The sequence below is a fragment of the Pipistrellus hanaki genome (genome assembly GCF_964339955.1).
Source record: "Pipistrellus hanaki genome assembly, chromosome: 2".
NCBI classification, from domain to species: Eukaryota; Metazoa; Chordata; class Mammalia; order Chiroptera; family Vespertilionidae; genus Pipistrellus; species Pipistrellus hanaki.
Genome location: NC_140504.1, coordinates 78,140,312 through 78,164,637, shown reverse-complemented (window position 1 = coordinate 78,164,637; position 24,326 = coordinate 78,140,312). Strand labels below are relative to the sequence as shown.

Below are 24,326 nucleotides of genomic sequence, written 5' to 3'. Positions count from 1 at the left end.
TGAATTCTTCACCCAAGTCACAACTTCTTGCAGTTTAGGTTTCACAAAGTTTCCATGCTGATTTCTCTCCATTCTGTTTTCAATGTAGTCATTAATTTCCATGAGCAAATTGTCTTTGAATGGCTTGTTTATTGCAATATCAAGAGTCTGGAGATAGGCTGTCATTCCTGTGGGAATCATTATCTGATCTATTTTTCTTTCATGAAGAAATGTCTTCATGTCTTTAGCGCGGTGAGTGCTAGCTGCATCCCAGACTAGCAGACCTCTTTGGCTCCCTCACATAACAAGTGGCAGCATTAAATCAACCCACTTCCTTATAACTGCTTGTGTGGCCCAGGCTTTTTCAGTTTCAAAAATAAAAACTCCCAAAACACGTTCAATCTTTTCCTTCTTGCCCTTAGAAATGATTAAAGGTGGGATTTTAGTGCCATCCAGACGAATTGCCAAAATACAGGAAACATGTGTACTTTCGTACGCAGTGGAGGGAATGTACACTAAGGAGGCATCCCGCTGTTCAATTGTTGTTTGAGATGATTGGCCCATAAACACTGCAGTTTCATCCATAGCAATCATGTTGGAAAGATTGTATTAGAGAAGTCAGCATCATCAATAAAGGACTTGAATGCAAGTGCTCGCTTAATAACTTGAGTACATATCTTCCAACCTAAACAATGTTGTAGATCTTCTTAAAGACAATTCACTTCGCTGAAGGAAATTATCCAGCCAGTGTTCTGATGCTTTGAAGTCTTCGGGGGCTATGTCAAACTGTGGTGCCATTGCAAGGGCAAATTCTTGAATCTGAACCCTATTCACAACCAAAGCCTTTGCTCTCCTGTCAACAACCCATTCACAGATCAGGTCTTCCAGCTTGGAAAATAATGGTTGCCGACCTGATCCACACTTGTGCTTTTTAGCATTTCCCTTGTCCACTTGTTCAATGAGGTTACCATACTCTGCTCGCCATTTTCGGACCAATCGGATACTCAACATCTTCTCTTTGCAGAAAGCAGTAAGATTTTGGCCCCAAGAGTCTTCCACGATTCCTTTCTTGTACTCTCTCATTTCTAGGGGTAAAAAAAAGAATTGGGGTATCAAGGTGGGGGGAGGGGGATCACTTAAAATGACGCAGGAGGGGATCAGAGGGGGGAATCAAAATGGCACAGGAGAATCAGAGGGGGGATTACCATTTTAGTAACCCCTTTTGATCCTCCTGTTTCATTTTGATTGCCCCCTCAGGAGGATCAGAGGGGGCAATCAAATCCCCCTTCCCCCATCCCTGTGCCACTGAACACCTTAACCAGACATCTCCCTTACCCCTTTATCAGACATTTACCCCCTGGGTCCTGCCTGGGGAGTGTCACTGGATGTGGGCTGGAGCAGGGTCTGCCACTGACTGAGAAACTTCAGTCATCATGAGGGCGGCCGCGAGCATCAGTTAGTGTCACAGAGACAGACCAGCACTCACCACCTTTGCTGTGTCCTGTCCGCTCTAATCCTCCTGTTCTTCTGCATGCATCTGCAAAAAGTCTCCTCCTCTCTTCTGCCCTAAGCTCACAGCTCACTCGGACCTCAGCTCCGACTCCACACAGCAGTGATGTCAGGACTCCGCGTAACGTCACTGGTTGCTAGATGCCAGTCGGGGCGGCCCTAGCGACCAGTTTATGGTAAATTAATTTTCATTCTGAGACAGAGTCTAGGGGGGCCTTATTTTCGGGGGATGCTTTATATTTCACTCAGAAAGAAACCTGTAAGTAGGTCTTATTTTCGGAGAATGTTTTATTTTTGGGGAAACACGGAGGAAAGAGTGAGCACACTTATGCTTACCAAATCACTTACTATATGAAAGCTAATAGTCAACTTAATTAACTGGCTGACTGACTCACTGTATGTTGGCACCACAAATGTTTGTTACTGTATCACTATCAGGACTAGGAAAGCCATGAAGTAGAGCTGGGTTGAGAATATTTTTTGAAAACTGGTTGTTGAGTATGGTTCTAAATGCTCAAAAAACATCACATAATAAGGCTCTCAGGCACAAAAGCAATCATTGGGATCTCTAGGAGAAAATTTTATTAAAAAGGAAAGCAGAGAGTCTTAATCGGTGTGGCTTAGTGTGTTGGGCATTGTTCCATGCACTGAGAGGTCACTGGTTCTATTTCCAGTCAGGACCCATGTTTAGGTTGCCAGCTGGATCCTCAGTAGGCAGCTGATTGATAGTTCTCTCTTATTGATGCTTTTCTCTCTCTCTCAAAAAATCAATGAAAACATTTAAAAAAAAATAAAGAAAGCAGAGGGATATGGTAGAATCTTGAGAATACATTTAGGAAGCTGGAGAAAGAATGACCAATGAGATCGGAAGATAACCACAATAGTGCATAATTGTGAAAAGCCGAGAGAAGAAAGAGCTTTAGTAGAGTTAACTGTATTAAAAGTATTAACTCATGTGAAAGAAAATGAAAACTGATTTGGTAAGGAAGACATAAGTTATATAAAAATATGTTTTGAGTGGCTTTATGGGACAGAAACCTAATCATAGTAAATTGATTAAAACAATTGAACAGCAAAAAAAATAGTGCTTTAAAAATAGTGCTTTAGGGTTTGTGAACCATTAGTTTAAGAAGTTGGGTTGTGAAATTAAAGAGTTATCAGAACAGTAGTAACCTTTCTCATAGTTAGGGAGGAATTATAGCTTTATCTTGTTCTGCTTTCTTACCCCCATCCCACCCTGGCCATTGTAGCCTAACATCTAGTGGGGGAGGAAAAATTGAGGAGGGATATATTTAAGATGTTGGAGGAAGAAGAAACAATTGAAGGATCAGGATTTCAGAAAAGTGGAAAATTATATTTGTCAAAGTCCCAGGAAAGTGGTTAACCTTGGAAAAGAGGAACTATAGATATCTTGAGATATTAGAAATGAAGAAGAAACAGGAATAACAGAAAGGGAAGAAAATGTGTGGAAGGTGTCATTCAATTTTCTTCATTAATACTGTATTTTTTCATTTTTTTATTAAGGTATTATATGTGTACATATAATTGCCCCACCACCTCACTCCCATACATGTCCTCGCCTCTCCCCCAACATTTTGCATCAGTTGGTTATTCTTATATGCATGCATATAAGTCCTTCGGTTGATCCCTTATCTCCTCCATATCTCCCTAACCTTCCCGCTGTAATTTGACAGTTTGTTTGATGCTTTACTGCCTCTGTAGCTATTTTTTTTTAATATATTTTTTATTGATTTTTAACAGAGAGGAAGGGAGAGAGATAGAGAGCTAGAAACGTCGATGAGAGAGAAACATCGGCCAGCTGCCTCTTGCACACCCCCTACCGGGGATGTGCCAGCAACCAATGTACATGCCCCCGACCGGAATCAAACCTGGGACCCCTCAGTCCCCAGACCGATGCTCTACCAACTGAGCCAAACCGGCTTCAGCTGTAGCTATTGTTTTGTTCATCAGTTTATAATGTTTTTTATTATCCACAAATGAGTGAGATCATGTGGTATTTTTCTTTCATTGACTGGCTTATTTCACTTAGCATAATGTTCTCCAGTTCCATCCAGGTTGCTGCAAATGGTAAGAATTCCTTCTTTTTATGGCAGCATAGTATTCCATTGTGTAGATGTACCATAGTTTTCTGATTCAGTCATCTACTGATGGGTATCTAGGCTATTTCCAAATCTTAGCTATGGTGAATTGTGCTGCTATGAACACAGGGTGCACATACCCTTTCTGATTGGTGTTTCTAGTTTCTTAGGATATATTCCTAGGAGTGGAATTACTGGGTCAAATGGAAGTTCCATTTTTATTTTTTTGAGGAAACTCCATACTGTTTTCCACAGTGGCTGTACCAGTCTACATTCCTACAAGCAGTGCAGGAGGGTTCCTTTTTCTCCGCATCCTCGCCAACACTTGTGGTTTGTTGATTTGTTGACAATCGCCATTCTGACAGGTGTGGAGTATTATATTATAGAGACATTTTAGTATAGGGCCAGAACAGTCTGGGCAGAGGCAGCACCTCTTACTGATGAGGAAGGGCAGGTTAAACTAGGAAAATCAGTAGAGGTCATACATCCATGAGTAATCAAAAAGAAAGTTGATCTTATAAAGGCAGGAGAGTGAGAATCGATAGATATAGATAGATAGATATAGATATAGATATAGATATAGATATAGATATAGATATAGATATAGATATAGATATAGATATATTAAAGGTTAAGCGACCGTCCAACCATCCAGCTGGCTGGTAGGTATGACTTGCACTGATGACCAGAGGGCAGACACTCAACGCAGGAGCTACCAAGCTGCCATGACTTGGAACCAGAGAGGAGGGAGCTCTCACAGTCTGGGACGCCTTGTGGGGTGTTGGAGAGCCTGCTCTGGCCTGATCCCTGCAGGTCAGGTCGAGGGACCCCACCTGCTGAAGGGATCCTGCTCACTCCACAGATGCCCTTCAAGCCACAGTGCCACCCCAGGTGCGGTGGTGGGGAAGGGACCACAGGAGGTTAGCTCCAGGTGTGTCCGGCCCATCTGCCCCAGTCCTGCCCTGCTGGCCACTTTCTAATTAATTTCCTTTCAATCTGCAAGAATCCATGTACCGGTGAAGCATCCATCTTATATAAAAACTGCTGTTTGAAATTTTAACCCTGCTATTTTGGCTTCTGTAAATGCTTGCTTGCTCAAATAATAAGGAAAATAAGACTATTCCCATTCCAGAGAGGCAATAAAACTTCCCCAGATGAAGTTATCAGTGCTGGCACCAGGCCAGGCCTTTGGTTGAGGTCTCAAAGCCCCAGCACATAGGGCTCTTTAAGAACTTGCAAAGGGGACAGGAAACACCTTTATTTAGGAGACAAAGAGCTGGAAAAAGTATAAATAGGGAAGCTTCCTCCATGTTTGTTGGCCCAAAATTTGAAAGACATTTTTCTCTGGGTTAACACATAATAATAATAATAATAATAATAATAATAATAATAATAATGTGTGACTCCATTTCTCTAAGTGTTGCTTCGTTTTTCTCCTGTCTTCTGCAAAACTGAGTCACTAGTGGTGAATAAGATCCTTGCTGTTTAGAAAAAGGTACGAGGCTATGTGCCATTAATGTTTTATGAGACAGATAACACCAACTTCCAAATCTTCTCTCATTTGTTACAAATCACACTGGAGATTTAATTCTCTAATTTCATCACCCTAGCAACCTTGCAAAGGAGATATTATTATTCTCCTTTTATAGCTGGGGTACTTTGTTTCAGAGATAGTAAACTGTAAGCAATGTATATGAGTTTGAATTAGGATCATATAAATTAGTAAAGGACAGAGAATAATTTAAAAACTCTATCTTAGCTCCAAACCACTATTTCCCCCTGGATACACTAGGTTTCCCAGGGCCTTCTCTCCTTTTACCAGGATTTGAAAATATATTAGTAGGAGCTGAATGCATACACAGGCCCTTATATGATTTTTTTCCTATAGGAATTCACTTGTCATTCCTTTTTCCAATACTATTACAAAAAGATATTACAAGTCTCTTTAAATAATACAAAACAGGTTGCAAAAGAGCCAATAGTTCACCAGCTCAATCTTGCAGAAACCAAATAGCTAGCAATCTATGTATCTAAAATACCTGGAAAGAACATACATAAAAATGTTAACACTTGTTATCTTTGGGTAGTGAGTGTGACATCTTACTGTCTAAATCTTATTCCTTTTTTTAGTGTTTTTTTTTTTTTTTTTTTTTTTTTTTTTTACATTTTCTACAATAAACATATATTTCTTTAGTAATCCTACCACGCCACACAATAAATATACAATTCCATTTTCCACTTTATGTAACAAACAGCAATAACATTATACAAGTGAACATGTCACGCTCATCTGAACTATTGATATAACTAGGAAATGAGGTTTTCCCCTTGTCTTTGTAATAATTCCCCCAATGTATTGTTTCTATAGTTGTGCAGTTAGAGTCTGCAGTAATCCCAGTGGATCCCCATCCCTGGTGCATACAACAAAACAAAACACGCACAAGACCTGAGATCTTTGGATCTCAGCTGTGACTGGAGACAGAGGAGGAGCAGCACCCTGGGCTGTAACACACTTTGGGATGGATGTATTGTACAGGTAAACCTCTCCTGAGATTTGTTGTCCGGGATTCCTTTGATCATCGCTGGACACTACCGTTGCCTAGTAACGAGAATAATCGTCCGGGGACTCCACCTCCTTCTTCTAGACCCCGCCCCCTCTTTCCTCCCACCTTTGGGTGGGGGTGGGGGGAGGAGAGCCGGCCCCTCCAGCCACTCAGAGGCCCCCGCCGCCGGCCCTCGAACGATGATTGGAGGGGCGTATGGGCGGGGCTTGGAAGGGCCGGGCACGCCGGGGAGGGACGTCAGCACGTCGACGCGGGGTTTTCTCCGCTCGGCCCGCTAGCCCAGCTCGGGCGTGTGAATCTGTGCCTCCTCCTCCTCCGTCATCCCTCCGTCGTTGTCCGCTCGCGGGCCGGCGCGATTATTCCGGTTTTGCTCGGACTGACCGCCGCCGTCCCCTCCCTCCCGTCCCCTCCTCCGAGGCTCACCGCGCCGAGCTTTTCGTAGGGAAGGCGGTTCGGGACTCGGCCCGGGGCCAGCGGGGCCCAGCCCCGCTCCAGGCTCGGATGGGCGGCGGAGGGCGGAGCGGCCGGGGATGTTCGGCCTGATGGCCAATTGCTGCAGCTGGTTCCAGCGGCGGCAGGAGCCCGTCAGGTAGGCCGAGCCGCCGCCGCGCCTCCCGGGACCGGGACCGGGGCCGCTGCGCGCCGGCCGGTTGGGCGGGGAGCCGCCCGCTCTGGGCCGCGGGGGATGCGGTCCTCCCCGTGTGATTCGTCCCCGGAGGGAGGAACACAGGGGTGCACCCTGCTTGTCCAGGTGCCAGACTTCATCCAGAGCGCTTGTTGTTGTTATCATTGAAATGGGTCCAAGTACTTTAAAAGTTGTGGATGTTGTACACGTGTGTATTTCTCCTCTGAAGTTTTTGTAGTGAGGATTTACTGTTTTTAAGTAGAGAAGCATGGAATATCGTTTTCATAACATTCACACATTCACACAGTCCTTTCCAACACACACACACACACACACACACACACGCACACACACACGTTTTGTTTGGGGATTTACTTGGGCTTGAAATGTGGCTCCACTAATTCATAATTACAGTGTATGACTTTAACATTTTTTTGGCCCCACCTTCCTCATATATGTAATGAGCGGTGATAACATCTGTGCCTCAGGAGTGTTGTATTAAATGCGAGTGACTGATGGAAAGTGTTTTCTTAACTGTAGGGTATGCTAGATATATTAATATTCATTGCCCGACACTAGATATTCATCCATCCACTTCTCAACAGGTATTCGTTGAGAAAATATTATGGGCCAGAGGCACTGTACTAGGAAGAGTCAGTGAAAATGATGTTCTATAAAGAAAGCTTAAGTTTGTGACTCTTTATAATGATTTCTTACCGTTCTACTTTGGAATTAGGCTAGGGGTAATTTGTAGTAAAAAAAAATTTTTTTTTTTTAAATTAACATTTCAAGCATAGTATTTGCAGTAAGGATGAGCTATCCTATAAAGAGTAAATCTGAAAAGCTATTGTATATTATAAGGAAAAAAAATATGTCTACATTTGGAAAAGAAATGTACTCTAAACAAAACTTTTAAAATTCTTTCCTCTTAACTGGATTTGAACGTTTTAAATATAAGTAATATGATTGACTGATAGAGTCAAAGATGTGTTTGGGTGTATATATTTATTCCAATCATGTTATGTGCTGATAACAGAATCTCTACTAAGATTTCAGGATCACTCATAATGGTCTCTTTTTCCTTTTTTTTTTTTTTTTTTTTTTTCTATTTCTGCTTTTTAAAAATGTATTTTGTTTTCAGAAGAGGCCACAATACCAGGTCTTTTAAAATATAAATATTTTATTGATTTTTTACAGACGGGAATGGAGAGGGATAGAGAGTTAGAAACATTGATGAGAGAGAAACATTAATCAGCTGCTTCCTGCACACCCCCCACTGGGGATGTGCCAGCAACCAAGGTACATGCCTTGAAGGGAATCGAACCTGGGACTCTTCAGTTCCCAGGCCGATGTTCTGTCCACTGAGTGAAACTGAGTAGGGCTACCAGGTCTTCTTTTGACTAAAAACACCCAAAAAAAGCTTGCACTCCAAAGGAATTTTCAGTTTAATTCATCATTCTTTGTGTCTGATTCTCTTAGCAGGTGTAGTGTAAAATCGGGGTCAGTTGTTTAAAGAAAAGATAGAGTTCAGAGAAAGGAGAATGTATCTTTGTCCAATTAGCATCTATTGATAGATCAGTGTTGTCCAGTAGAGTAGGGACTTGCTGCATGTGGCAGTTGAGCATTTGAAATGTGGCTAGTCCTAACAGAGAAGATTTATTATGCAAAAAAAGAAAATAAGTAAATATCATGTCTTTTTTTCAGTGTGATTACAAGTTGAAATAACTTTTGGATGTAAAGGATTAAATGAGATATAATAGTAAACTGATTTCACTTTTTATTTCCACTTTTAAAATGCAGTTACTAGAAAATTTAAACTTACATATATGGTTTACAGTGTAATTCTATGGGAACTCCCTGATCTACATGGCCTAATATAAAGGCATAGGTAAATATCTCTCATTGTTGGATAGAGTTAACAGCCAAAGAATTAAAAACAAGTTAGATTACACCCATCTTTTAAGTATTATTGTTCAATGCCTAGTTCATAATAGTGCCTAAGTAAATATTTGCAAAATATTGTATTTATTTTGATCACTCCTTAGCAATAATCATCCTAATGTAAATAATGTTGGCAAGTAGTTGCAGTTACTGGAATAAATGGGAGGTGAGTAAACTGATTTAAAGTATATATCAAATTTTTGCTTTTATGAGCTACTGTTTTGTAATTTGAAGGGTTTTTTTTGTTATGCTGCTCCTTATTGCGTTTTTTCTTCATGTTTATATTTTATGGAGATATGTTTTACAATGTGAGCATGTAAGAGGATATGATGTTTATTAATACATTATGTTTTAGGGTTACTTTGGTGACTTACCTAATATATCCTGCACTTTTTGGGTTTACCCACCTGTCCTCACTTAGTTGCTTTCCCAGTGAGCACATTATTGTAGACAATTACAATAACCAGGGATTAGATGCAGTATTTGGAACCTCTGGTAAGGGCAAGGTAGGAGTCAGAGGTCAATTGTTAAGGCACCAGTCTAGGTCAGGAGTGAGGACCAGGATGCCAGGCAATTCAGGGACAATAGGCATGCTATTGTTAACCATCGGTCAGAACCTGAACTAGGCTTTCAGTCTGTGTAAATTAGTTTTGAATAGACTAATAGCTAGACCCATTTATATATACAAAAGCCTAAGCGACCACCTGACTGTTCAACCATCTGGCCAGTAGCTATGACGTGCAATGACCACTGGAGGCAAATGCTCCAACCAGTAGCTATGATGCACACTGACCACACAGGAGCTGTTGAGCGCTAACAACTTTGCAGAGTGCTCTCTGGCACGCCAGGACCCCTTGGGGGATGTTGGACTGCTGGTTTTGGCCCAGTCCCCAGGCCGAGGGACCTTACCTGCTGGAGGGACCCCGCAAACTCTGCAGATATCCTTCTGGCCCAGTCATGCCCCTCTGGCCACCTTCTAATTAATTTCCTTTTAATGTGCACGAATCCATGCACTGGGCCTCTAGTATTTATATAAGTGCTCTGCTCCTATAGAAGCAGTGCAATATAGTGTTGGGTTTTATTTATTTTTAAAATATATTTTTATTGATTTTTAGAGAGAGATAGAAACATTAATGAGAGGGAAACATCATCGGTCGGCTGCCTCTTGCATGCCCCATACTGATGGTGGAGCCTGTAACTAGAACATTTGCCTTAACTGGGAATCAAACTGGTGGACTTCTTGGTTCATGGGTCAGTGCTCAACCACTGAGTCACAACAGCCAGGCAGTGTGGGTTTTTAAAAAAATAATTTTTATTTTGAGACCGCAATATAGTGGTCAAAGCTAAGAAATTAACTTTGATACAATGCTATTAACTAAATTACAGTCTTTATTCTGAGTTTAACAGTTTGAACACCTAATGCCCTTTTTTACTATCAGAGATCTATTTGAGGATTCCATATTGCTTTGCCATGTTTCTTTGGTCTTCCTCAGTCTGTATGTAGTAGTTCCTCAATCTGTATGTAATAGTCTTTCCTTGTCTTTTAAAACCTTGAGACTTTGAAGAGTATTTGTTAAATGTTTTGTAAAATCCCCCTTCAACGTGTTTGGTGTTTTGTTTTGATTTGGTAAAGGTGTTGTTGCATTAGTTGGGCAGAGGGATACCACAAAGGTGAGGTATCCTTCTCAGTACATTACATTGGGGATGTGTGATGTTGATATGTGTTGTTACTGATGGTGTTAACCTTGATCACTTGGTAGGGTGGTGTCTGCCCAATTTCTCAGTATAGTGTTTTGAGTCAAACAGACTCAAGTCTGAATCCTAGGGGTTTTAGAAATTTTTTTATGTCAAGCGTGGATAATTTCTATCATGCAGCATTTTAAGAAAGAAAATTTACCCAAGTACCTGATGCTTTGCACATAGTACTCAGTAAATAACACCTATGATCCTAGGAGACAAGTGCTGATTAGTAAATTACCCTCCTTGATTCATTTTATACTTATCATTTTCTATGATAGTGGAGGAAGGGACCATTTTCTTTTCCAAGGTTAATTCTTATGCCTGTGCTATTTTTTTTCATTTCTTCCACTTCCTGGTGAACTTCAGTTGTTCAGCATTTGGCCAGAGATCAATGATAGGATTTCTGGGATGCAAGGATAAATCTAAACTTTTATCCCAAAATGTAGTATTCAATTTTATTATCCAACTAAATAAATCTTCACTTCTATTTCTTCTTTAGTACATAAACATGTTCAAACTCTTCTTACTGTTGTTATAGAACAGGAAGAGTTTGTTCACTCGGCACTAACAAAGCCAAACACTAGACCCTGCGAATTGCAGTGGATATTTTATTGATGAATGGCACCGTTCAGGAGAATGGGAACCGAATGCTCAAAAGCTGGAACTTCTCTAAGGTGTGTAGGTTACATATTATATAGGTGGATTAGGGGTTTAGGTTGAGATGGGAGTTGATTGGTTGGAGGTGGGGTAAGGTTGGTGAATCATCTTCTTCAGGTTGTGAGGATAGCTCTGTGGTCTTTTCCAATGTCTCTCTGTCTGGTCTCATGGGAAAATAGCCAGTGGTCGTTTCATCTTAGGGCTCAGGAACTGAAACATAACTTGGGTCAAGATATTGTGGTTTGCCCCAACCAGTTTGGCTCCGTGGATAGAGGGTCCCAGGTTCGATTCCCGTCAAGGGCATGTATGTTGGTTGCGGGCACGTCCCCACTAGGGGGGTGTGCAAGAGGCAGCTAATCTATGACTCCCTTCATCGATGTTTCTAACTATCTCTCTCCCGTCCTCTTTGTAAAAAATCAATAAAAAATATATTAAAAATATATTTTTTATTGATTTCAGAAAGGAAGGAAGAGGGAGGGAGGGAAGGAGAGAGAGAGAGAGAAATATAAGTGATGAGAGAAAAATCATTGATTGGCTGTCTCTTGCATGCCCCCTCACTGGGGATTGAGCCTGCAATCCGGTCATGTGCTCTTGATGGGAACTGAATCTGGGACCCTTCAGACAGCAGGCCAAAGCTCTGTCCACTGAGCCAAAGTAGCAAAGGCAAGAACATTTTTAAACAATGAAAACATTTAAAGAAAAAGCTAACATTCTTGGTAGCTAGTTTTAAGAACAATGTGTAATAGTAATAATTTGGAATATTTTTACAAAAATGTTTTTAGAGAGAGAAAAAGAGGGTAGGAGGGAAAGACCTTGATGTGAGAGAGAAACATGTATCAACTGCCTTTTGCATGCCCCCACTGGGGATGGAGCCTGCAACTCGGGCATGTGTCCTGACCAGGAACTGAACCATTGATCTTTTTTAAATTTTATTTTAATTTTATTTTATTTTTACTATATTTTATTGATTTTACACAGAGAGGAATTGAGAGGGATAGAGAGTTAGAAACGTCGATGAGAGAGAAACATCGACCAGCTGCCTCTTGCACACCCCCAACCGGGGATATGCCCGCAACCAAGGTACATGCCCTTGACCGGAATCGAACCCGGGACCTTTCACTCTATCCACTGAGCCAAACCGGTTTCGGCCATTGATCTTTTTGATGCATGGGATGACACTCACCCAACTGAGCCACACCAGCCAGGGCTGGAAGATTTTTTAAAAACTGAAATATTAACAAGGATGGAGTTGGGGAGGTGGACATAAGATACTACCCATTTAAGAGAATGAGGGGGCATTTTCCTTAAAAGGTAATTTAAGATGTTTCACTTTGTCTCATAAGGGATGTGAAAGGTTTTGTGATGTTTCTAGGAACTGCTGACCAGTTGCTGCATGTTTGTAGTGCGGTCTTCCTTGACTTCCAGAATAGGCGCAGTGGCCTGTTATCTCTTCCTGTGGCTGCCTGTGCTTCTCTTGACAACAGTCATCACACATAATTACCTCTCCATTGCCTATTTTCTTGCTAGGCTCTATGGTTTATGAGGGCTGGGGATTGTGGATGTTTATTTGCTATTGTATAATAGGTGCTTCATCAATATATATAGAGTAAATGGTGCAAACAAGCAGTAAATGGTGATATATTTCCAAAAGTAATTATTTTGGTTCATGGTGATGTTAGTAGCACTGTAGATCTTGAACTGCATTATAAATTATTAAAGAATAATATAACTTTAACATAATTTTAATCTAATTCACTGTATATGTAGTGTCTTGAATTTCCTAAAATATTGCTTAAAATGCTACATTATTTATTTTTTTAGTATAGTCATTTACTATATTTTGTTTAGAAAATTATTTTGCATTTAAATCTCATTCCTTAATAATTGTTAGTTATGAGTTCTTCAAACAAAATAATAAATTATTCTCTAAACACATCATAATTTTCTCAAGAAGTAAACTGATATTTTTCAAAATTGATAATGCAGGTCAAATTTTCACATGGATAGTTGTATCTACATACTGTCTTATCTCCTTAAGTTCATAATCTGCTGTTGATCTCTTTGGCATTCTCTCCGAACGGGTGACTGGGCATGATGTAAGGGGATGGTGCTAATTGTGGCTTGCTTTGTTCTTTCACTGACTCAAGCATAGACATCCTTCTGTTTATTCCCCATTGTGGGTAGGGATGGTTGAAACATCTGGAAAAGACTGAGGAAATTAACACAGAGAGTAAATTAATTTCACTCACAAAAGCCGAATCCTCACCATAGTGTAAAGGTCCAACATGATCTTGCCTTTGATGTGTTTCTGATCTCCTGCCCTTCCCTGCCCCTTTCTCACTGTTTGTTTTTTTAACCCCCATTGGAGAATATGCTTTTATTGATTTTAGAGAGAGGAAGGGAGAGAGAGAAACAAACATCAATAGGTTGCCTTCCATATGGGCCCTGTTAGGAATGGAACCTGTAACATGAGTGTGTGCCCTGATTGAGAATTGAACCCGACACCTTTTAATGCATGGGGCGACTCTAATCAACTAAGCCATCCGGCTGGGGCTCTCACTGAGTTTTACCACAGTGGCTTTCTTGCTGGTACTGGAACATGCCAGTATGTCCCCACTTTAGTGCCTTTGGTCCAGCTGTTCTCTTTTGCCCCAGATGACGAACTCCCTCTTTCAAGGCCTTGCTCAGGCTTTACCTTCTCAATCAGATCCACCCTGGTCACCCGACATAAAACTGAAACCCACCTCCTATCCCCACTACTGCTCCCCTTTATCCTGCTCTGTTCTTTTTCCTATAGTACATAATCACCTTCCAACATACTATATATATAACTCATAATTTACTTTTTTTATTTTTTGTTAATTCTCAACTGAGGATATTTTTTCCATTAGTTTTCAGAGAGAGTGGAAGGGAGGAACAGAGAGAGAGAAAGAGAAACATTGACTGGTTGCCTCCTGTAGCCTTGTGCTTTTTTTATTTCATTTTATTGATTTTAGATAGGAAGGGAGAGGGGGAGAGAGAAACATCAATGATGAGAGAGAATCATTGATTGGCTGCCTCCTGCACCCCCACTTCCCCAATAGGGATCAAGTCTGCAACCCGGGCATGTCCCCTTGACTGGAATTGAACCCAGAACCCTTCAGTCCACAGGCCAATGCTCTATCCATTGACCCAAACCGGCTAGGGTGCCTTGTGGTTTTAACTCAGCAGCTAGCTGTGTTATGTTGTGGCTTTCTCTCTGTATTCTCAAATCCATGCTGTTAATGGATGGTCTCATCTCATACTGTGCAGTAGTGTACCCTAGAACAGAAATGAGTTTTAGTGGTAGACTGAATTGTCATGTTCACAGGATCAGTATAATAGGTTTGTTCCTTTGTACCTGTCCCAGGTTAAAGAATTTCCTAGGATTTAGGTGAATTAAATTTTGGTTCTTGTTAAACCTGTTTGTTGTCTTATGTCTTCCAACTCTGGGCTTATGACTTCTTAGCTGTAAAACTGAACTAGACTGTATTTTTTTTTTTTTTTTTTCTGTTTCTGTGAAGTTTGGCTACATCATCAGATACATTTTAAGCTTTATAATTGTAGTGCTCTTTGAAAATATGTTAGCATTTAATAGTCATGTGACTATACTATATGGAAAATTTATACTTGGTAAGGTGCCACATATTTCAAAAAACGGAGTTTAGCACACAAGTAGTGCCTGATATAACAATAATTATTTTCTTATGTAATGTCATAAGAAAAAGCAGATTTCTGATAATCCTTAGAACTCAATCAGAACATTTAATCTTTAGTCATGATACATAACTCATGTTAGACTCCATCTCCCTCTCTCCATTTTTCTTTTTTCTTTTCCTTATTTTTCTATCCTTTGGGTTTCTATTTTATAATCTTATTCCCCCCCCCCCCCACTTTTTTTTTTTTTTTTTGCTTAGAGAATGAAAGAATGATACTTTAAAGGTATTCTTTATGAATTTTGCTTTTTAATCTTCACTTATTCATTATTTTACCCTTAATATCAAGCTGATTGTCTTGTATAGTAGATCCTCCTAAATGTTGCTTGAATGAATGTATTTTTTTTTATTTTTTCCAATATTGAATTAACTCAAACTGATTTTAAAATTTTTGTTCTTTTAAGAAAGGTGACTCTTGTGATGGTGGGACTTGATAATGCTGGTAAAACAGCAACAGCAAAGGGAATCCAAGGAGGTAAGCAGAAAATATTTATTACTAAATTTTTCTGATTTATTTATCAATTTCATTATTACATATTTCTTGAGTACAGGTAGTGTGTACTCTGTTATTTTATATTCTCACTATACTGTGGCTAATGTGGTGAATAGAATCTGTCTTTATAATACCAGCCTGTTATCATGTTTCATATTTGAATAAACGCAAAGATTCCCCCCCACCCCCCCAGGCCTGGTCACCCCTTACTGCCCGCCCCCCCTGCTGGCCTGATTGCCCCCAACTTCCCCCTCCCTGCTGGCTTGGTCGCTCCTAACTGCCCTCCCCGCCATGGGCTTGGTCACCCCTTACTGCTCCCCGCCCCCTGCCGGTCTGGTCACCCCCAACTTATCCCCAACTACCCCCCCGACCTGATCGCCCCCAATTACCCGCCTCTGCTCCTTGAGGTCTTTCATCAGCTAATAGGCATTACATTGGTCTTCGAGCCCATAGGAAGGAAAAGTAAAAAAGTTACATGCTCCCTTTTTTAAGAATATCCACCTTCTACTTATACTTTCTTGGCCAGAATTTAGTTACAAGGCTACACTAAATGAAAGGGAGGTAGAAATATAGTTAGCCAGCACAAATGTGTGCATCTTTTGATTTTTTCAATATGATATGTAATTTTTAGAATTATATTAAAGACTAGGGGCCCAGTGCACAAATTTGTGCACCTGTGGGCCTCCAGGCTGAGGTGGGCACAGGGGCCGGTCTTGGCCCATCCTCTTGGCCCATCCCTTAGGGGCGATTGGGCCAGTGCCAGGTGCCAGCAGTGGGTGCAAGCGGGACCAGGGCCAGCAGTGGGTGTGAGCCGGTCTGGCGCTGTCAGCAGGTGTGAGTGGCGGCTGCTGCCTTGGTTGCCCCTCAGGAGCAGGGGAAGGTGGAGAAGCCCTTAGGGGCGATTGGGCCAGTGCCAGACACCGGCAGTGGGTGCAAGCGGGACCAGGGCCAGCAGTGGGTGTGAGCGGCGGCTCCAGCACCTGCAGTGGGTGTGAGTGGCGGCTTCCAACCTCGATCTCCCCTCAGGAGCAGAGGGAGGTGGAGAAGTCCTGAGGAGTGTTTGGGGCTGGCATCTGCTGCTTGCACTCGCTGACGGGGCCGAGCGATCGCAGCCGGCACTGACAGTGGGTACGAGCGGTGGCTCTGGTGCCAGCAACAGGTGCAAGCGTGGCTGGCACCAGCAGCAGGTGCGACCACCAGGCGGAATCCCAGTGTGCAGGAGCAAAGAATTTTCAATAATCATCAGAAGCCCAATGATAGCGACCAGTGCCCTGCCTTGGTCTGGTGCCTCTGCTCACCTGCTCCACCATCACACCATTGCCAACACCCACCATGTTCCACATCTGCCGCCTGCTGCCAATGCTCACCATGTTCCACACGTGCCCCTGGTGGTCAGCATACGTCATAGCAAGTGGTGGTTTGGTTGTTCAATCTATTTGTATATTAGGACTTTATATATATATATATATATATATATATATATATATATATATATATATATATATATATATATATATATATTTTAGAGGCCCAGTGCATGAAATTCGTGCATGGGGTGGGGGGGTTTCCCTCAGCCCAGCCTCCACCCTCTCCAATCCAGATATACCTCTCACAATCCTGGACCACTGGCTCCCAGTCGCTCACCTGCCTGCCTGCCTGGTTACCCCTAACTGCCCCCCCCCCCCCCCGCCCCCCAGCCTGATCATCCTTCACTGCCTCTGTGTGCCGGCCTGGTCACCCCTAACTGCCCCCCTCTGCTGGCCTGGTCACCCCTTATTGCCCCCCACTGCTGCCACATCACCCCCAATTTCCCCCTCCCTGCTGGTCTGGTCACTCCTAACTGCCCCTCCTCCCCCTGTGGGCCTGGTCACCACTTACTGCCCCCCTCCCCTGCTGGCCTGGTTGCCTGCAACTATCCCCTCTGCCAGCCTGGTTGCCCCTCACGGGCCCCCCCCCCCCATTGGTCACCCCATACAGCCTGCTGTTCAATTGTTTGGTTGTCCCTCACTAACCTCCACTGCTGGTCTGGTCGCCCCACCCAGTCTGCTTGTTCAGTCATTTGGTCATCCCTCACTAACCCCCCTGTCAGCTTTGTTGTAGGCAGTCATCTTGTGAGGGTGTGATGGTCAATTTGCATATCACCACTTTATTAGATAGGACCTCTGTATCACTAAGGGGTTTTATGCCATTTATGCCATTTATACCATTTATCTTACTGGATGTATTTATTTAGTCTTACTTTGGTGCCTTATACTACACACTATATAATAAAAACCCAGTGGTCGTAATGCTGTAACAACTAAAGACTGGTCACCAGGAGGCTGTATGTGTAGCGAGGTGCACACAGGTGTGTGGGGCTGCATGTGTGGCGAGGCATGCGCGGGTGGGCAGGACTGCATGTACAGCAAGGCATGTATGGGTGGGTGGGGCTGTATGCCGGCGAGGCACACGTGGGTGGGCAGGGCCATGCAATTTTGCGTTCTGGGCTTCTAGTATAGAAATAACTGTGCTAGGGAGTTTTTTGTGTACCTAGGAGATATACAATAGCACCAGCCAGGTGTCTGAAGGGAATGAAGTGGGAGGAAACCTAACATATATTTGTTTTCGAAAATGGATGTTTCAAGAAAATACTATGTATACAGACAATCAGGGGGCTTTTATTTATGGAAGTTTGTAAACTAAAATTGCAAAACTTGCTGTTGGAAAAAATATATTTTTAAAAATATATATTTTATTGATTTTTAACAGAGAGAAAGGGAGAGAGATAGAGAGCTAGAAACATCGATGAGAGAGAAACATCGATCAGCTGCCTCTTGCACACCCCCTACCGGGAATGTGCCCACAACCAAGGTACATGCCCTTGACCGGAATTGAACCTGGGACCTTTCAGTCCGCAGACCGATGCTCTACCACTGAGCCAAACCGGCTTCGGCGGAAAAAAATATTTTGTCACCCCAAATTTTACTATGTGACATTAGATATAAATAGCATATTATTGTTTGCGAATTCTTCTAAGCGTTTTTGGTATCTTCATGCTGTCTACTAGATTATATCATTGTGGAACACTTGCTGCAATCATCTAAACCACGCTTGGCAAACTTCTGCAAAAAGCCAGATAGTAAATATTTTAGACTTTGAGGACCATATGCTCTCTTCCAACTATACAATTCTAACACACTGGTATGAAAGTAGCCATCCATACACAATGTGTAAACAAATAGCATAGTCATGTTCTAATGAAATTTTATTTGGTGTGTTATGAAATTTTCTTTTTTTGCAATTATTTTAAAATGTGAAAGACATTCTTAGCCCGAGAACTTAAAAACTGCAGTCGCAAGAGCAGAAAAGGAGAGAGGATTTACACATTCTTTGTTGTAGGCACTCAGTGAAAAAGTCAATGGCAGGCATTTGGTGCCTTTGGAAAATTAGAGATAAAATTACACAGGCTCTTATATTTCAGAGTCAAAGATTCTTGCAGCAAAATCTGTGACAATCAACACCTGTTAAAAACAAATACTAAACAAAAAGTTGGCAAGACCTAGCTGGTTGGCTTAGTTAATTGGCGCGTCATCCCATGCACCAGGTTAGGACATGCGCCAGAGGAAATCTGTTGGTGTCAATCCCACATCCATGTTTCTCTCTCCCTCTTCCTCTTCCTTTTCCCCCTCCTCTTCTCCCTTTTCTCCCCCTTTCCTTTCCCATCTCCCGCTAAAATCAGTAAAGGCATATCCTCAGATGAGGATTAAAAAAACAACGGCATTGGTGAGCCAGATTTGGCTTTCTGGTCATGACTCCTTTACCTAAACATCTTCTCTTCTTTATTCCTTCAAAGTCTTAACATTGAAGGGAACACATTCTAAGAATCTGCTCATCAGGTCATCTAATTTGTTATGTGCACCTAGAGTATCCTCTTTCCATTAGAGCAGGGGTAGGGGAACTTGCGACCTGCGCACCATAAAAGGCCCATAAAATCATTTGGTGTGGCCCTGCCACGTCATTAGAGGTGAGTTAATTAAATGTTTGATCAAATGCAAGCTAATTTTTAAGTTGATAATTTTGTAAGGCCCACAAATGATGTAAAAAATATCCAAATGGCCCTTGGCAGAAAAAAGGTCCCCTCCCCTATGGCGCTTTCTCTGCCTATTTCCACCTTCTTGTATCCTTTAGTGAGTTTAGTTTCTTTATCGGAGTTAGAAAATGTTCAAGGTGTCGAACAAATAGTCAAAACTACCTTTAACTTTGAGCTCCTTTCTGGTTCTGATTTTGTTCTTCACCTAATATTTACTATTCATCATATTCCAGGGACTAATGTTTTTCTTTTTTAAAGATTCCAGTTATAAAGAAGTACTTGAACTTTTTCAAATTGAGCCTTTAAGATAGAATACCTACTTATCTCTGAATATATATTTTTGTAATATAGTCTCCTTCTTAATGAACTTTCTGATCTTCTGCTGCCCTCATCTATTATCATGAGAAGAACTATTTCCTCTGTTTTGGTCAACTCTTATCTTTACTAACCCTGCTTGAACCGCTACTTAATTGCCTTTTTGTTTGTGTATCTCTCCACCTCTCCAAACTGTAAATTCCCAAAGGATAGTTTTATTTGTTTTGTAGTTTAGGCCACACCTTAAGTGTAGCAGCCAATATTCTTAAAACATTTTTCTCATGACTTCAGCTTATTTTTGCCTCTTCTCTCTGTTTGTTTCTTTGTTTTTGATGTTTGCTTGTTTCTTTTGAGGTATATCTCCTTCCTCTTTAACTGTATTGCCATTGTCTAAATCCAGACCTACAGTGTCTTTCATCTATAGTATTACTATAACTTCCTAATCTAAGAGTACTTTCCCTATCTTGAGCTTAATCTCCCCCCCCCCCTTTTTTTTTTAAGTCTCTATTGTTGAAAGTATTATATATGTCCCCTTTTTCCTCCCATTGACACCTTCTAGACCGCCCCCACCCCAGGCCTTCACCACCCTATTGTCTGTGACCATTGGTTATGCATCACCTTCTCTTCTTCAGGGTTGTCAAAATGATTGTATTAATTGGATGTAGATGTGGTTGTTCTAACAGAGATCCAAAATACCAGCGATTTTACAAAATAGAAGTGTATTTCTCTCTCTCATAACAATGCAGTCAAAAGTAGTCTATGGCTTATATAGTAGCTCCATGGTGTTAGGAACTCGGGTTCCTTCTCTTGTTTGCTTTCTATTACAAGTATTCTTCCTTGCCTACTGGTCCACGGTGGCTCATTTCAGCTGGAAGGAAGAGATGAAGGGCAATGGGAGGCCATCCTTCTTTCCTTTCAGTGTGGGACCAGAAGACACCACCTGCCATTGACTGGAATCAGTGGTGGTCTGGATCTGGTTCCTACTTGTGCTTATTGCCTCATATCAGTTAAGCAAGAGCCAATGTTCACATCTCTTTTCCAACTCTGTGTTTTCAAACTCATGCTGGTAGTTTGAAATTGTCCGTAGTGGGAGTATTTTCACCATGGACATGGCAAACCCTACCTATCAGAGTTCCACTGACCCAATTAAACATCTAACAATATACCATCAGCACACTCCCTAGAACCTGCTCTCTCAGCCATACCTAAGTGCCATAAATACCATAGGGACTGTGGTATTTATCCTAAAAAGCTATGTGCTCAGCTAAAGTAATCCAGGATTCTCTATCCAATGCTGTTTCCTAAAAGTTTCTAAATAACTATTGATATTTTGGGTGGGACAATCCTTTGTGTAAATTGGTCCCTACGATTGTTGGATAGTAATAAATCTTCATTATATTATATTGCTAGTTATGTGCTTATATATGTTTCCTCCTATTTTCTTACGTAATAGTTTTTTAGGATAAGATTTTAATTATTAATCTTTATATATCTAGTACCTTACACAGTGCTTAGAACATAACAAATGTTCAATAAATAATTATTGATTATGTATTTTCATTTTATCTTAGACTTTATAGAGATTGTCTTCTTAACACATGCTTTATGAAATTCTTAGGGTTGGGAACCATATGTCTTTTTACCCCTGATTCTTATATGATGCCTGATCTCAATAAATAATTATGAGCATAGATGAATGGATAAATATATGGAAGGAAAAAGAAAGATGGACATAAGGATAGCAGCTGCAGCTATCTTAGCAGTCTGGTGTTATGAATTGAGTCACTATATGCTTTGTGCTAAATGCTAAGGATACAGAGATAGGTCTCAGTTATTAGGAAGGTATAGACTATTGTGAAAACCAGCAAGAAGAAAATTTATGATGCTGAATTAAAGTAGGAAGGGATCATCAGAGAAAGATTTAGGGGAAGATTGTAACCTGAATATTTAGTCTTGAATTTTCAAGCACAGAATCATGCATAAGAACCAGAGGAAAGAATAGAGAAGGGTAGGGCATTCGATGTATCAAAATAAGCAGGCTTTTAGAATCCTGTACTTTAGTTCTGTATCTGCCTACCATGTATCTGCCTTGAAAAAAAATTGCTTAATCTTAATTGGGTTCCTGGGAATACAGTGGTGCCTCGCATAAAGAACGCCTCGCACAGCGAACGCTGCACACAACGAACTTCATTTCATGATTCATACAACGAACTTCGTTTCACACAACGAAGTCGCCCGAGCTTCCACGACCGCTTTGCCCGAGCTTCCACGATCGCTGCTGATGTATTGCATCCTTCCGCGCAGGCACTGCAGGCAGTCGTTAGTCACTGCGCTTAACTTAAGCACGTATCGCAGCAATCGTTCTTCATTACGAATTAAATCATGCACGTATCACGGCAGTCGTCCTTTTAAGTTGAACTCAATATTTTTTTTATATCATGGCTTCTAAAAAAAGCAGGAAGGTGATTTCTGTTGAAATGAAACAGGAAATAATTAGAAGGAGTGAATGTGGGGTAAAACAGTGTGACCTCGTCAAAGAGTTTGGCCTCAGCAAGACCACCATTTTCACCATTTTGACAAATAAGGATGCAATCAAATCAGCCAAAGTAGCCAAAGGAGTATCAAAACTATTTCATGAAAAACATAGGTCTTCAATCCACGAGGAAATGGAGAGGCTATTAGCGATTTGGATTAAGGACAGGCAGGTGAAAGGTGACGTAACAACCCAAGATATTATCTGTCACAAAGCCAAGAGAATTTATGAGGATCTAAAGAAAAACGTCCCTGGAAGTAGCAGCAAACAAGATAATGAAGAATAATTCAAAGCCAGCAGGGGGTGGTTTTTTAGATTTAAGAAAAGGTGTGGAATCCACAGGGTTACTATGCACGGTGAGGCTGGCAGTGCTGACAAGAAAGAAGCAGAAAAGTTCTCTATTAACTTTCAAAAATGTATTAAGGATGAAGGATACTGCCCACAACAAGTGTTCAATGCCGATGAAACGGGTCTTTTCTGGAAAAGAATGCCGAGCAGAACCTTCATTACAAAAGAGGAGAAGAAATTGCCAGGACACAAAGCCATGAAGGACAGACTTACCCTTATATTTTCGTCTAATGCCAGCGGAGACCTCAAGATCAAACCTCTATTGGTTTATCACTCTGAAAATCCAAGAATTTTCAAGAAAAATAACGTTATTAAGTCCAAACTGCCCGTCCATTGGAAGTCCAATCAAAAAGCCTGGGTGACCCAAGTTATCTTCAACGAATGGATTCTGGAAACCTTTGCTCCTGCCGTGAAGAAATTCTTGCTGGAAAAAGAACTGCCGCTCAAAGCCCTTCTGATACTTGACAATGCCCCTTCTCACCCAAAAGACCTAGAGGAAATATTGCAGGAAAATTATCCTTTTATCAAGGTGCAGTATTTGCCACCAAACACCACATCCATTCTTCAGCCAATGGATCAGCAAGTTATTGCGAACTTTAAAAAACTCTACACTAGAGCCCTCTTTAATAAGGTGTTTGAAGAATGCGCGTTTGGTGGAGACAATATGACTGTCCGAAAGTTTTGGAAGGAGAAATTTGATGTCCTTATGGCAATACGACTTATACAGAAGGCCTGGGAAGAAGTGTCACAAAGGACCCTCATTTCTGCTTGGAAGATGCTTGTGCCTTCGTGGACCCAGGAAGAAGCAGTAGTTGATGACACAGAAGTGGTGAAGGACATCATCACAGTGGCCCAAAGGTTGGAATTAGAGGTAGAGGAAGAGGATGTAGAGGAGCTTATTGAGGAACACGAAGAAGAGCTGACAACTGAAGAGCTCCAAGCACTTCTGGTCCAGCAACAGGACAATGCTCAAAGGGAAGCGTCATCTGATAACGAGGAGCAACAATCAAACAATCAACCAATCCCAACTGCTGACATCAAGAACATCCTGGTCAAATGGAAAGCAGTTCAGGAGTTTACCAATGCCCACTATCCGGATTCAGCTGAAGCAAACAGGATCAATGATCTTTACTCCGATACTCTTGTCCGTTATTTCCGGCAGATGTTGGAGAAAAGAGAAAAACAAACGACTTTGGACAGGTTTTTCATGAAACCATCGGCCAAAAAGCAGAAAATGGATGAAGATGTGCAAGATTCGGTAGACTCTACTTAGTCTGTCTTAAAATTAAAAAAATGTGTTTTTTTTAAAAAAAATTATGTTTTTAGATGTATCTAAATAAAAATAATAACAAAAAATTTATCTTTTTTTATGTCATCTTAGCATATTTTATGCTACAGAATGAATTATTTTTTTTAACATGTATTGTTATGGGAAAACGCGTTTCACATAACGAAATTTTCGCATAACAAACTTGCTCCTGGAACGAATTAAGTTCATTGTGTGAGGCACCACTGTATTGCTATCATTTTATCTGTGTTTACATTGGTTTCCGGCCTAGAATGTTCTTCTTCTTTCTTTGTTATAATTTTGTAGCTTTTCAAACTTCACTACCATTTCATTTCCTTTCTGAAGCCTTTCTAGATCATAACTCATCTCCATCTCTCTTTTCTCTTTATCTCTTTCCTCTCGAGTGCCCTTTTTTAATTTGGGCCGCTGTAA

The 24,326-nt window shown here is 41.3% G+C and overlaps 1 protein-coding gene across 1 annotated transcript in view; it reads left to right on the top strand.

Annotated features, from left to right (window-relative positions):
* The first annotated feature begins 6,372 nt into the window (after positions 1 to 6,372).
* The window catches only part of ARL13B (ARF like GTPase 13B), a 77,639-nt gene continuing 59,685 nt past the window's right edge, over positions 6,373 to 24,326 (top strand). Inside the window, exons 1-2 of the mRNA XM_084875482.1 lie at positions 6,373 to 6,740; positions 15,253 to 15,323. Of these exons, the coding sequence (XP_084731608.1) occupies positions 6,682 to 6,740; positions 15,253 to 15,323 (130 nt within the window). The 5' untranslated portion in view covers positions 6,373 to 6,681. The remainder of the gene's footprint in view (positions 6,741 to 15,252; positions 15,324 to 24,326) is intronic.